Here is a 16,023-nt window from a genome sequence, read left to right as displayed (position 1 = left end):
CTCCAATTTGATAATGTAATACAGATGTAAGCAGAGCGCTGCAGCAGCCTACATATCAGCCTCCTCCTCGCACAGCACGACAGCGCACATATGGATTCTTACCTCCTACAGGTCAGCTCTATAAATATTTGAGCAGCAAAGAGTTTTATTGCCTTTACCTTTCCTTTCATAGTCGTCACGATATGGTAATTAGGTTCCTAATTAATGCATAAATGTCAGCAGGCTTTCCACATAACAAACGGTCAGTATGAATATGATTTCTGTCTCCTCTTAGAGATGTAATCTTAAGTATTTACAGGGTGGGATTTCAAACAACAACGGAGTCTATATCACTGCACTCTAACAGTGAGATGAGTGCATCATTAGTGTTGCACTGATGTATACATCCTCTATAGGATTATCCCTGTAGCCTGCCAGTGGAACCAATTAAATTCAGACTCCAGTTGTTGAACTGGCATCGCATCAAAAGCTGTTTCTCATGCCATGTCTGCAGCTGCGGGTAAAAGGCATTATTTACATGGGATTAGCTTGCAACCGTGCCATAAGCTTATGAATGCCAGACATTTGTACCATTCAATGAGATGGTTTAACCTTTCTTCAAGTGGCTTTGTGAATTCATCTGCATATTTTGTGCCTGATTATGATGCCCAGGGTCACACAAAAAAGTCTGGGATTTTAGAGTGGCTGTCAGAAAATAATAAGAACAATTCCTCATACAGAAAGGTTGATTAGTAAGGAAAATTAAAAACAGAAGGAGGGAGTCAGGGGAGATTCACACAGGTACTAAAAAGTGAATGAGAGTAAGAGAAGAGGTAATTGATCACTTGGGACTGACCGGGCAGAAGTAGGTATTCTCTGCAATGTGTTTGGCCACTCGCTCATTCTCAGCTGACAGCGACATAATGAGCAGCAGTGCGTCCCTGGCCTGCTGACCCACTGTGCCCTCCCTGTGGATGTAGGGGATGAGCAGGGAGAAGATGAGGAAGTTGGTGGCTCCCTGATCCTCGCTAGTGTGGAAAAACAACTCCAGAATCGAAGGGTCCTTTGCCAGTACGCAGCACAGCTGGTTGAGCAGCAGCACCAGCTCAGCTTCGACCCGTGGCGTAGTGGTGCCCGAGCAGGACGACAGCAGCATCATGAGCGGCCGCAGGATGGGCTTGTGGTGCAGCAGGGGCTGGTGCGCCTGGCCCACCAGCATCTCGTACATTTTTAGCTGCTCCAGCTTCATGTCGTCTGTGAACTCCCTGCGGAGGCTCCACACAAAGAGACGCTCCATCACGTTCTCCATCACGACAAACTCCAGGATGGGGCCCATGGCACCGGCCTGACCGCTCTCCTCCTCCATCAGCAGGAACAGCATGTGCTCAACATAGTTCTGCACTGCGCTCGCCTCGTCTCCGGGGATGGGGCCGAAACGAGGGCTGCTGCCAGAGCTGGCGCTGAGGTTGATGACACCCAGGGAGGGCAGGGTGGAGCTGCTGCGAAGGGGGTCATGCTTTTCTAAGATCTTCACCACCTGCAATAAGAGACAGAAGAAAACCATATATCATTTCAGCACATCCTGCACAAAACTATCTCATTCAGAAAGAGTTATTTTGTACTTATTTGTTATCATATTTTTGTTTTTTATACTTTATTTTCATCATAATTTGCGAAAAGAACATCCCGAACAGGCAGGGACCTCATCCGTAAAGGTGAAATGCTTGACATCTTGCAAAACAGAAAATGAAAAGAAGCAAGGCCACATTGCAGCATCACAGATAATTGGTCCCCTATGTCCATGATCGTCCTTCAAGATCACAAAGGTCCTTATGATCCTTGACCTTGATTCCTGGAAGTCCAGGGTATCTCTAATGAGGGAGAAATCCTCCACTCATTCATGAGCCACAGTCCATTCTGTGTGTCTCAATGCCGAGGGGGATAAAACAAAATTCATGGAACAAAGTAAACATATAAATAAAAGATCGCTTCAAAGTCAAATAAGATTCCCATGTTTTTACAGTATTTTTCATTTTTTTGTGGAATGTATTTGTTACAGTATCTTTAAAGTGTCTTCTTCATATTTTATTGGAATTTCTCTAATCTATAATTACGTTCTTAACTTTTGCAGTACTTCACCTTTATTCTTATTGCATCTTAATATGTTTACTGCAAGCACCAAACACCAAGGCAAATTCCCTGTAAGTGAAAACCTACTTGGTAAATAAACCTTATTCTGACTGGATTTTATTACAAGAGCAGCTGCAAACTAATAAGTCACTATGCTTTGGCTATCATAACTACATCCAAACAGAAAGTAGACCTCAAAAGTAAAGTGTGAGATGATAAATAAAGACATGAGGATGAGTTTGGTGGAAGGTTTGAAATATTTGAACAAATCATCTAATAAAGCTGTTGTCACTTGTATCCTTTGTGTGAAAAGTATAAAGGCTTAATATTCTAATGAAACACTTCCCTTGCGTAAAGATGTACAAATCAACAAGTACACTCAATAATGAGGCCGTTGGTTAAGACACATTCACCAGGTTTACATGGGTTGATACATTTTTTGTGGTCGTCGACCTTTGGATTGGGTGGCACGGTAATACAGTGGTTAGCACTGTTGCCTCACAGCAAGAGGGTTCCTGGTTCAAATCCAAGGGCTCCCCCATCCCGGGTTACAAACCACCCCACCCTGGGGAGCCCCTCTGTGCGGAGTTTGCATGTTCTCCCCATGTCAGTGTGGGTTTTCTCTGGGTACTCCAGCTTCCTCCCACAGTCCAAAGACATGCGTGTTAATTGGTGACTCTAAATTGTCCGTAGGTGTAAACGTATGTGTGAATGGTTGTCTGTCTCTATGTGTCAGCCCTGTGATAGTCTGGCAACCTGTCCAGGGTGTAGCTGAGATAGGTTCCAGCTCCCCTGCGAGCCCGAACAGAATAAGCAATTACGGAAAATGAATGAATGAAAGAATGAAAAATTTCTCCTCTTGGATTGGAGAAGTGTGTTTAAGCGACACTTGAACATATCAAACGAGTCATTTTTACAGTATATATGACTGCATATGAATGTACTATCTGATCAGCCTGAATATTCAACTGTATTTGCTTTTGAAAAGAAGAAATGACAAAATTATATTACAAAGTTCTGTTTGAAAAGGGTCGACAGAAACTCAATTAACGAAAAGCTAGGAAGATGGAAATTGATCACTGGGATTTAAAAAGTGCAAAAAGCACAGAGTCAGTTTGCATTTTGGCTGACAAAGAAGATCTCAGCATTACCACTCGCGTAATATAAAGTACATGTGCTGCACACTATGGACACTTGACCTAAGTTAAAGGTCAGTGTTTCCTCTTATAGCAGTTTTAATCTTATTTGTACAGATGGTGCTTGTACCCCATGTTCAATAAAACTGGTATGTCGCAGGTAAACTCATTCCCTTCTTGCTGACAGGTTAATAATCAACAATAACCGGGTGTAAATAAACCAGCAGCGCAGCGCAGATAGACTCAGTTTGGTAGCACAGGGTGAAACAGCCCTTTGTGTATCCAATCCCTCCCTTGTGTGTCGGCTGCGTAGAAACCAGAGTCACAATAATGGAGCCAGTGTCCCCAGCCTGCCACTGCTGCCATGACAATAACTGACTGTGCACAAGAGGACTGGGCATGGCCGATGGAAACCAGAAAACAGAGTGTGTAATCCCTGTCTGAGCCCGATGGGGCCTGGCCCAGTGGGCTCAGGGCTCAGCCCACTTCAGACACTCCGGCCAGTACTGCAGTGACAGGAAGGGGTCAGGTTTGAGATTGAAAGATTTTACTTTCTGGGCACATGGCTAACAGATTGTAGTTGTGAGATTCCTGCTGGCATAATAATGACACTATCAAGGTCAGCGACAAAGCTAAGGTTTGTTAAACTGTGACGCCTGGAGTTTGTGTATCATTTGCAAAGCAGCTGCTGATAAGTGTGAATTTTTGATCCATGGGTTAGAATAATATTTCTGGTTCACGGATCTGACCTTCAAAATAAAAGCTGCTTTTAAAAAGTGTTAGAATTGAACTATTTGTTTCATATTTAATCATCACAGGCCAAGACTGGCAGAATAAATCCAAGTGACCAAAGTCAAAGTGCAGCATTTCCTGCCTCCTCATTTCCACCAGTGTGGTGCCCTTTAGCAAGGCCCTGGGGAGTTTCCAGGTGTGTTTAAATCTGTGAAAGTCTTAAGAGTATGTGCTCTCAGTGAACTGTCCCTGAATAAAAAAAGGTTAAAAAACACACCCAGTAAAAGTTCAGATTTAATCTGTGCCTGAATAAATATTAAAATACCATCGGTGTCATGTGTTCAGCCCACACCTGTACTTTAAAGGTATGCAAGATTTTTCGAAAAGACAATGCAGCCTATAACCTCATAAATAAGTAATCCCTCTCCATCATCACCCATGACCTTCTAGAAGTGTGTGGCGGTGTATTTATCCGCAGAGACTGTGCCCTCTACCTGTATTTTCTTACTCTTATTTTGCTGTGTTCAGGACATTCCTGGGCACAGCATGCAGGTGAGGTCGGGACTTTATAAAATGGCTGCCCCCAGGTGCCACACTGTAAGCCGCAGGCATCCAAGAGGGAGCTATAAAAACCTCATTCCACAACGTGTGTGAATCTGAATTTGGGTTTCACTCTCACTTTTGGTGGTGAGCTCTGAAGGAGAGGATGGGGATGAAGAGTGACATGGCGCAGGCCTGATTTCTGTTGGACAGGTAGGTGCCTGCATTAGCTCAGTTAGCTTGCTAAAGTATTGGCGTTTTCATTACAACAAATGTAATGTGATGTGCCTATAACAGCAGCTGGCAGTGAACCAGTGGCGTAAAGTAGCTACCACAGGCCCCAGCGCACACTAGTTACTAGTTACAAGGCGCCCACACACATCACTGGCAACTTTTTATACAAGAGCCAAATATAAATATGGGGCGGCAGTAGCTCAGTCCATGGGGACTTGGGTTGGGAACCCGTCTGGACCAAATATGGAGCATGGACTGGTGGCTGGAGAGGTGCCAGTCCACCTCCTGAGCTGCTGAGGTGCCCTTGAGCAAAGCACTGAACCTCCCAACCCCTCGGGGTGCCTGTCCATGGCAGCCCTGTCACTCTCTCCACTTTGTGCATGTATAGGTCCTGTTTGTGCATGTGTGTGTATTTCGGACCTGTGTGTTAATGACAACGGAGTGAAAAAATTGAATTAATAAAGTATATAAAATTTTAAAAAAAATAAAAAAATTATATAAGACATTCTTCATTTAAATGAATAGTTTTTTATAGATATAGTTTATTCGTGGTTTTTCTGGGTCATGCAGAATAAGCATATCATTTTGTTATAGATTGCTAGTGACTATTTTACAAAAAAAAGTAAAGAAAAGAAAGTCAGGATGGAGATGGATTTGCATTTTTGAGGGCATATAACTGATAGCAAATGCCACCATTTTTAATTTAATGTGAGTTCTTCTTTGAACACAGGTGTAGCTCTGCAGTGGCAATCTGTTGTATTTACAGACAATTCCTGCATAGTATACCTTTAAAGCACGCTATTATACAGAACTTAGCATACAAAAAGGAAACACAAAGTATTAATTATAAACATAGATTTCACTCATAGAGCAAATAATTTGAGAGCAAGAGGTGGTTATATTTCTTTTAGAAGTTGTAACAATGCAAATAAAGTATCAATCTGTTCAAAGTCTCTTTTCACTTTTACATAGATGACTACCAAATGTTCTCATGCAGGTGCAGGTGTCTTTTCTTAAAACTGCTGGAGTTTTAACATCACTAAGTTTATACAGTGCAGGCCTAGATGAGTGTTGTGACACATATTTTATGCATTATTAATCCCAGATGACATATGCAGTGTCAGATTCAGCCAGTGCCGTGAATTGCCGATTTTTAAAGGTGTCATTAATATCGCAAAATGAATCACAAATATCATTCTGGAGATTATTAAACTGGGATGAAAACAATTAAATTCAAACTTTTTTCACTTTTAACATCTGTGCTTTTCATTTTTGTTGACAGATGCCCTGAAAGGATATGTTGTACTGTAGCCAGAAAATTCACCTGAGTGATGGGAGCAGGGATAAAGCTAATTTAACTGTAACTCTGAAGTCTCAATATGCTCTCAAACGTGCACTGGATGGAAGTGTTTCCACATGAACTGTACACGTCATTAAACAGAAACACATTCATAACACTGACAGATTTATTAGGGGGTCACGTGGCTTCAACCATGAATGGACTGAGTCAGTAGCTGTGGAGGATGGGCAGTTTGTTATCCATCACTATGGCTCTTCACTGTCAATAGTTAACGCTGGCTGGCAGCCACAGCAACAGACCGATCACTTTGCATGTCACAACAAACACAATGAGCTCTGTGAGGCCTGGAGAGTGGCAGATAACACGCAGCAAATGAACATAAACCTAATCTTCCGATGAAGCAGCCAGAGCTTCCTACAGAGGGACAAGGCCAATATTACTTACAACATGTTACTCGGATTTCAAGGTTTTCCGAACTGAAACCAAAGTCAAGAGCGCTGTTATCAGGCGTCAGATTAGCGAAGCATGGAAATAAGACTCTGCAGGGGTGAAATTGTGCTGCCAGTTTGCCTACAGCAAAACAAGCTTTGATCTGGAACAGGGAGTTCTCATTTTTTTTCTGTTCACAGTCAGGCTGGGACTGGTGAGGGAATATGTCAGTCTGTGAAATATATATATATATATGACAGACACCAGACAGGAATTTAAGCATGAGTCAAGAACAAACTACAAACTGTACGACAAAACATGACTGGCAAAACATTGTGTTCAATGCCAAGTGTGTCACTGATCCGGACTGTACTGTCGAGCCTGCTGAACTTGGCAACCTCATATAACAGGTTTGTATACACAACAGTGAGCTCACTTACAACATAGTGCTTCTACATCAGTCTGAATTCACCAACTGCATTAACAGATATATCCAACATAAGCACGTCACTGGAGTAATTCACCTATTCCACAAAACCTATCCGGTGAGACAGTCAAAAAAATCTAAGCCAAACTTAATGGAACATACTTCTCTAGTTAGTAGAAATTGCTTTGTCAAACTACAGTATCCAAGTTCAATAATGACAAGCCTTATGTATCTAACTATTAAATAAAGTTAAGTCACATAACTCCTCAAGTAACCACAGAATATACATCAGAAAACAACTGCTGTGACAGATATCTCTGGGATGCTGGCTTGACAGCTCCTTTAAGGACAGAGATCAAATTAATTACACTTCAGTGATCACTTGAATGTTTGGGTGTGTGTGGTTGCAGGTATTCTGTGCTTCTACTGTGTCTCTGAAAACACAGCTCTCTTCTGCAGAGTCCAGACCACATTCACTCAGCCTCTCTATGCTGGACTTTGGCATCTTTTTTCATCTGTTGAGTTCTGCCTGTCCCGAGTGCAGACACACCGGCTCTCTCCTCCCTTGCCACACACACACACACCGCATTGAACACTTCTATAGAGGCTGCTTACACACCTCTGTTGAATGTGTGTTCACATTTAGCTTTGTTTTGTCCTGTACCACACGACCGACATGACATCTCTATCTATACCAGCTTTCTCATCTGCATTTGTCCAGGATTTGAGCCATTTTGTAACTGTCACTGGAAACACAAGGTTTGTTAGGGGCGACCGGGACAACTGTAATTTTGGTTTTGATGTCATTACTTAAAAACCTCTTGAATGATTTGAATTAAGTTAAATATATACACATATATATATACAACTGCATTAATGACTAATGACAAAAGGAACTGTTTAAGTTCTTCTCCAGACACATACTCAAATTGTTATGAAAATTTGTGTCCGATACAGTGTGGTTTTTAAACTAAAGAGTTAAAATGCTGTGTTAAAAAATTCTCTTAAAATCTCTCTTATTTTTTTTAGTGTTTGTATTATTGTTATTTATATTTTATTATTGTTAATTTTATTGTTTTTATTTTATTATTATTTAATTTTTTAATTCAAATTTAATGTATTTCATATTTTATTCTATTTTGGTTTATTTTTATATTATTATATATTATATATTATTATATATATTATTTTATTTGTCATTTATTGATTGATTATTATTTGTTTATTTTTGTTATAAATGTATTTATCCCCTTTTTTTCCTACCCACTGTTTTACATAAATGTATCTCACTCATTATTCTTATTATTTCCTGATATGTGTTGTTGTTATTATTGTCACTGCTGTCATAATTCCTCAGCCTCAGATGAAGGGGTGAGAGACTCCTAAAATGCTAATAAAATGTGTTAAAAATATCTTCAAATAACACCTGTTCCTTTCCCTCAATGAGAAAATGCATGATATATGAGTATGCAAATATTTTCATTCAAATGGTTTAAAGTATAATATGTTTGACTGTCTGTTGCTGTTTGTAAACACGCTTGACACCGAAATTTGAAGTAAAAGCCAACCTCAGATTCACTCTCGTTTGGAGTTTTGCCTCACTCTGTTATATAATTTTATTATTTTTTTCAGTGCTGTGTCTCTTGGATGCCTGTTGCTTACAGTCTGGCACCTGGCCGCTACCTTTCTATGAAGCCAGACCTCACCTGAGCTCTGTGGGGGTACACGCCTGCAAAGATGAGAAGAAAAAGAGAAAATACAGACAGAGGGCAGAGTCTCTGCAGATAAATACCTCCCACACAGTTCTAGTGAGTCATAAGTGCTGACTGTGAGGGATTACTGCTGTACGAGTCTATACATTTCTTTTTAGAAAAATCATGCATAGTATAACTTTAGCTACTGCACACATGATGTCTCCTACTTCACCGAAAAGTTCACTCTGAGAGTGTTGTGTCTACATCACAAGTTGTGATATTACATAAACCATGCTTGTGTCCGTGTTAAATTCAGAAACATTCCTTCTTCAGCTGATGAATGTGAAAACAGCCGTATGGTGTCAAACTCTGCACACATTCTACTTTACTCTCACTGAGACTAGAAACTGACTCCAGCGCTGTCCCAGCAACACTGAGCTGCAGTGCAGTTATGGCCTGTGGAACATTGGCAGTGGGAAGCCGGCTGTCTTAGACTTTTGGCTCTCTGCAGCAGCATGTGTCCCTGTTCACCCCTGTGGGTCCTGGCAGCCTGTGAGACCTACTCCTCCCACACTGAGATGAACAAACGCTACACAGAATGACACAAGCCAGGCACTGAGGGGTTAGAAAAGTGTGCTAGTAAGTAAGTGTCAGCTGCTTTCATGTCTCCATTAGTGGTTGTCAGTGTGGGGTCTGACCCTTTGCCGGCGGTGACACTCTGTGGTGCTCACAGCTAAATGAAGCTGAATTCCTCTGTGTTTTTATTAAATTTGTCACCAGATAAGCTTGTAGGGCTTACTCAGTGGTGGAGGAAGTACCTACATCTTCTACTTAAAGGTCCAGTGTGTAGGATTTAGGAGGGTATATAAGCAGAAATGGAAAGAATAAGTATGTTCTCCTACATGTTTGGCACACGGGAGAAGTTTTAGTAGGTTGCAAGCCACAACCCTAACCACTAGATACCACTAAATCCTAATAACTAGACGTTTAAGTAAAAGTAGCAATACCACACAGGAGTAATACTCTGCTACAAGTAAAAGTTCTGCATTCAAAATCTTACTTAAAGTAATAATCTTGAAGATGTTCATTTAAATAAATGTCTGTTAAGTCATCATCAAATGAGGTACCACCAGGTGATTGAGCCTACGACCCACTGATGAAAGCCACTGCCTTTACAGTATTACGAACTGGGTGTCTGTGGTGACAGTGCAGAGAAAAACCACAAGCGGCGCACATTTAGTGACGTGTTTCTATCACCCAGCAGTGGATGGTCTGCTGGAGAGCATAGGCAGAAGGACGCAATAGATCTGGGGTCTCATTTATAAAACAATACGTAGGATCCATACTAAAAATGTATGTACAGACAAAAGCCAAGAATGGTGTGCGCCAAAACAATATTCGACAAGTTCTACAACCAGGCTTCCACCTCACTATCTGTGTCGCCAATTTTCTGTCTCTAAAAAGGTTTGTAAACATGGCTCAAAGTGTCTCCCATGGTCTGTTTCTATACATCACAGCTTTTGCATGGGAAGTGGCATACGCCTTTTTCGGGCATTTGTTTTGTGCGTAATAAATAAAGACCCCTGCTCTTCGACTCACTGTGTGAAGCAGTGTACTGCGTCTTCTGGTCTCTGCTATTGTTGTGAGTAAATGGTTGCTATGGCTGAACAAAGAAAAGAGCGATGACTACAGACGATGAAACTTCAGGAAAACTTGCAAATCCACAGGCGACACTTAAATGGTCTCTGGGAGGTGACATCTGAAAACACAACTGCAATTACTGCTTATCGCCATACGCACTGCCAAAGAGACCAAAACAGAGTTCTTTGAGATTGTAATATTAAGTAACGGTACCAAATTATGACCATCAAATTATACTAAAAGTAGCCAAAGTATTCATTATGCATAACTTCATATTTCAGAGTAATATATATTATATTCTTGGATTATAATTAGTGATGCATTTATGTGTTGATCAGTTTAATGTTGCAGCTGGTAAAGGCGGAGCTAATTTTAATGACTTCATATAGCACTGGGTAGTTTAATCTATTATAAAACATCATAATTTACTAGTTGATTTATATTTTGTATTAATAATTTGAATTTGTAAAGTCAAATAAATGTGGTGAAATAAAAAGTTCAGTATTTCCTTCTGAGCTGTAGTGAAGTTGAAATATAAAGTACTATAAGATGGAAATACTCAAGTAGAAGAACTTCAAAATTGTACATAAGTACAGAACTTGAGTAAATGCACTTAGTTGCATTCCACCACTGGGATTACTTGTGCTTCTTGGTCAGAGGCTGAGTGGTTTGATGCAGGTGTGTGAACTCCATCAGAGTGGAACTGAACTTTTCGCCTAACTCTCAGCAACAAAAAAGGGAAAAAGTGTATTTCCTGAAATGTCAGACTGCTCCTTTGAGCTGCAGGACTTTTGATTTAGTGCTGGCATTTACCTGAGCCCAGTGGTTCTTGAACACAATCATGCAGGTCTCTGGATCCACCCCTTTCAAGACCAGAGACTGCCCGTCTCTGTTTCCATTGGCAACCATGGAGGCCATCATGGTGACCGGATCATATGTGGGTTAAACCATGTCATAGGCAGGAGAAGGAGGACATTCCTGACTGCTTACTGGGAGCAACCACAACCACAGAAGGAAGCATAATCACAGAGGCCCTGAGGACAAAGACAAAAAAGAAACACAGGCAGACATCATTATATACAGAGCCACAGAAAGTTGCTTCATAAAGTAGCAGCACAGATGCACAGATATGACTGGTGACTGCAGCGGGTTTCTCTCCCTCTCTGCCTCTGCATGGCCAGACAGCAGCTATGACAGGCATGCAGGAAAGAGAACAATAACAGGCAAAGTCATATGACTCAGTGGAGGAGAGAAAGAGACACTCGACTTTGGCTCAGAGAGCTGCCTGCCGCACTATGCACTTCGGACTGAGCTGTCAAATTGCTTTTGGACTACCTCAGACGCCAGGAGTGGATTCCTGCAGGCCCCCTGACATCACTCTCATTACAGAAACATTTTTCGACATCAGAAGGTGAACGGCGACTGGGTGTGAACGACTCTGGCTGAATGTGGGGCGTTAAGGGGGGGAAGAAAAGACAACTTATTTAGGCAAGTGAGGTCCACATTGCTCACATTGCTTGTTTGTATAAAACAAGATATTATTTTAGCTGAAAATAGCCCCGGGGCAGCTTTGCGGATCAGTTCCAACACTCACATTGGCACCGTGGAAATCTGGAAGATGTCAACCTTTTCCCCCAAGAAAGGAACTACTTTGTTGTTTCTCTTGGCGAGGACGTTACTGGAAAGACTGACGACTCTGCTAAACAAGACAGAAGTTTTCTTTGACAACTCTGAGTGTGCTGCTTTTTCAAACGGGATAATGTGAGGAGAAACCATCAAGGATAAATTCAGTTCTCTGCTATACTGTACGATGTTTACAAGCCCACGCTTCAGGAGGAAGGATGTTAGGATCTGCCTTATCTCGCCTTGTTTCCTCTGCCTGCAGACAGTGGATGTTCGTGATGACTATCATTACAGTTTGAAATGATGACATATGTATACAAAAATCACAGCCATGTTTACAGGATCGCGCACATAATCTCTCCAAGATCATTTAACACGACTGCAGCCGACTGCAGCCCTGCTATCAGTCAGGATGCTCCTAATGACTAATTTCCCTGACATGTGACCGAGAGTTTAAATGTAGACAAGACAACATAGCGAAAGCTATGATGTCACATACGCGACGCCTCCTGTGAAGTTTTTCTAATTACGTTTTTTGAAAAGCTTATATCTCAACAGTTTTACCACAAAGTATGACTTTCTTGACCTTAAAATTTAAGTTTTAAATTCATTAACGACATATTTGGATTTCATGTCACAACTCAAACGGGACCAAAAGATAATATTTCTCTCCTCATTCACTGCCATTCATATTTTTTCCAATCTAAGGTCCCATGAGCTTCACCGGAAGGGACGTGACTTCTGCACTCTACAGTATATTAGGACATAAATCAAAGTATTGGGCAAATTAAGTTTTGATTTGTCCAACGCTAATGAATATTGGCGCCAAAGGGAAACTCATTGAATTCCCAAAGTTATTTGGATTCATCATCTGGGAACCATGAATGTATTTACAACATTCTTGTGCCAATCCATTGAGTAGATGTTGAGATATTTCACTGAATAATTGAGACATTTTATCTGCTAGTTCAAGAAAAATTGGGGGAACACCAGAGTTAGGATTCATCCTCCGGGCAATGTGGATATTTGTACCAAATTTTATGGCAATCCAGCCAATAGTTGTTGAGATATTTCACTAAAAACCACAAATGTCAACCTCATAATGGCACTAGAGAAAAAATCACCAAAGACCTTGAATGTTTGTACAAAATTTCATTTGAATCCATCCAGTAGATATTTAACTCTGCACAAAGTGGTGGACCAAACAACTGCCAACATCCCTGGCCCATGTGGCCAGCGTGGCTAAAAGGATATGTCATGGTTTAAGTCTGTCTGTCACTCACTGACACAACATCAGGATGAAGTTAAACACTCACACTAAACAATACAGGATCATATGGACTCTGTCACCACAGGGGATCAACTGTAAAACACGCACCAGCTGCATGCAATAATACCAAATTAGAGCCTCCAGCTCCTGCCCCTAAACGTGCCTCTCCACCAATCACAGCTCACCCTCTTCTTTTGAATCCACTTTGCCCCAGTACCACAGAAACATCCCCGCCAACCACAGAGTTTAGGCATAACAAGGCACGCAAGTCAAAATTTCACCATCTGTTTTCAGTTAGAGGAGAGTTGCAGGCTTGGTGGATTCTTGTGAAGGAATGTAAAAGCAGCGTGGTGAGTGTGTCAGACTGTGAGTGTGTGTGTGTGAGAGGGGGTGTTTCTTACCTTCGCTGAACCATCTTTAAACAAGGACGGGTCGCTAAGCAGATGAGGACCTCATTCTTGTCCTGTTGTCACACAAAAAAAGGAGCGATAAGTCAAAAGAGGAGCAGGAAGTGAGTGTCCGTGTGAGAGGCCAGGCATGTTGGGAAGTGACTGGACATGAGTAAGCTTCTCCGAACGCCACTTGGACGGAGATGGAGAGGGAGGAGGTTACAGGGAAGGAGGGAGGGAGGGGGAGGGAGTGAAAAAGGAAAAACACTGTGAAAGTCTACAGAAAAGGAGGAGGCACAAGAAAAATGACAGCTACAGTGTTCACATGCCTAAAAAGCACAGAATAAACCAACTGTGAGCCAGCACTTCATATTTCTGTAGGAATCCAACAACAATTTCAAATCCTCATGATCCCTCCATCATGGGAGAATAACACTATTGTCCCCTCCAATTAGTGCTGTCATGTAATTGGCATCCTTCTAAACTGTGAGAGGCCCGCTCCTCTCCAACATTACAATCTGCCCTCTGCGGCACTTTCACTGAGCCTTTGTAGGAATCGTGTCATGTGATGCACTCACACTGACCGTATAAACTCTCTGCCGTTGATGTTTTGGTCTGCTGAAATCTAAAAAACGTGGGTTTCTTGGAAAACACGCAACCTTTCATAAAAGCGTGATGTCGCGTGAGAGTGAGAGGGAGACAGATGGAGATGTGTGTGTGGGTGAGTTTGTTAAAAAGAGTCATCAAACACTCATTTTGTTTTCTGTGCTTCTCAATGGAATCACACATGCAGTTTTTTTCCCATAGCAGCAAAGCACAGAAGCCACCCATGGAGTTGGACACTATTTTCAATGCAAGTCAAAGTGACTCACTTTATTTTTTCTTTGCAAACATACATGCAATTTTAAGATCACTGCCTCATTCAGGACACTTTGACATGAGGACAGGAGGAGCTCAGAGACTGAACCACCAACCTTGTGATTAGAGGTTGTCCCGTTCTACCAACTGAGCAACAGCCGGAAACGTTAACTTAATTTTGCTTTTTAAGGCTTTCATCCTTTATAAGTGGAATCATAATGGTCCTGTGTAATCACTCCTCCTACTGCATGTATGTCAGCAGAGAAAAACTGATATCAAGAAATGTAAACATTTTACATAACACACATTTTACCCTTTCACATAAAACTGATTTAACCAAAAACTAGCTGCTCGGCTTCACTAAACAACTGATATTATTATACTGCAGGTATATTGGTACATGTTGGCCAATAATTAAGAAGAAATGCCAAGAATGTGTTTGAGAGATTTAAGAAACAGCGTCATTATTACATAGTTTGTCCACCAGGGAGTCAGGGATCCTCATAAAATTACTTCAAGAAAAAAAGATAAAATAAAATGACAGCTGATTGAGGCAGATGGACTAAAATTAAACTTAGGTTGAAGGGTAAAATACAGTCTGTTAATTAAAATGATGAGTGTGCCTGTGATTTATTATATTCTGAACCAGCTTCCTCTGAGTATCTCTGCTTTCCACCTCAGAGACTTTAATACTCTCATTCTAGATTTTCTTGGGGCGACTCATGACATTGTTTAGTGATAAAGAAATTACAGACTTGCATTGCAAAAATAACCCAAAACAAAACAAAAAAAGTGTTAACATAATCATAAAAGTTTTTTTTAAAAGGTGCTCAATGTGAAATTCAGAGTGTCTGGACGGTAGAGGTGGGGAAAAAAATTGATAGAGCATTGTATCGCGATTTTTTTTGTGTGGCAATATGGTATCGTCACACAATGCAGTATGAACTTTTTTAATTATATAAATGATCAATATTATAAATATGAATTAAACTTAATGTTGCCTACTCAAATAATATGATCAGTTGCCTTTTCATTCATTCATTCATCTTCTAACCGCTTCATCCTCTTGAGGGTCGCGGGGGGGCTGGAGCCTATCCCAGCTGACATCGGGCGAGAGGCAGGGTACACCCTGGACAGGTCGCCAGACTATCGAGACAAACACCCATTCACGCTCACATTCACACCTATGGACAATTTAGAGTTATCAGTTAACCTAGTCCCCAATCTGCATGTCTTTGGACTGTGGGAGGAAGCCGGAGTGCCCGGAGAGCCCCCAGTTGCCTTTTCAGTCCACTACATACATTTTGCTGCAAAAAAAAGACTGAAGTGAGATGAACCGACTGAAAACTTTATCTTATTAGATAAATCAGATGTTGACATAATTTACAGTTAAATAACAGGTAATAAATTACAATATATCAAAATGTATTTTATCGCAGTACTCAGCATATTGCAACACATGTAAAATTGCAATAATATTGTATTGTGACTAAAGTATTGTGACAATATCATATCGGGATCCTCTGGTGATTCCCAGCCCTACTGGACACAGTTCTCAACAACGGCAACAATGCTGACAGAGCTAACAGTGTTAACTGGGGGGGAACTGGAGGGCAGACACTACTTTTCCATCGCAACAGT

At 41.2% G+C, this 16,023-nt stretch overlaps 1 protein-coding gene across 1 annotated transcript in view; it reads right to left on the bottom strand.

Moving 5' to 3' along the window:
- fhip1aa (FHF complex subunit HOOK interacting protein 1Aa) overlaps nt 1–16,023 on the bottom strand; it is a 43,333-nt gene that overhangs the window by 14,545 nt on the left and 12,765 nt on the right. The window contains exons 2-4 of the mRNA XM_049571243.1: nt 13,537–13,598; nt 11,056–11,276; nt 836–1,516 (exon numbers count right to left, since the gene is read on the bottom strand). Coding sequence (XP_049427200.1) covers nt 836–1,516; nt 11,056–11,163 — 789 coding nt within the window. The 5' untranslated portion in view covers nt 11,164–11,276; nt 13,537–13,598. The remainder of the gene's footprint in view (nt 1–835; nt 1,517–11,055; nt 11,277–13,536; nt 13,599–16,023) is intronic.

This window comes from Epinephelus fuscoguttatus, linkage group LG3 (assembly GCF_011397635.1).
Source record: "Epinephelus fuscoguttatus linkage group LG3, E.fuscoguttatus.final_Chr_v1".
Classification (NCBI taxonomy): domain Eukaryota; kingdom Metazoa; phylum Chordata; class Actinopteri; order Perciformes; family Serranidae; genus Epinephelus; species Epinephelus fuscoguttatus.
This window is presented reverse-complemented; position numbering and strand designations above follow the sequence as displayed.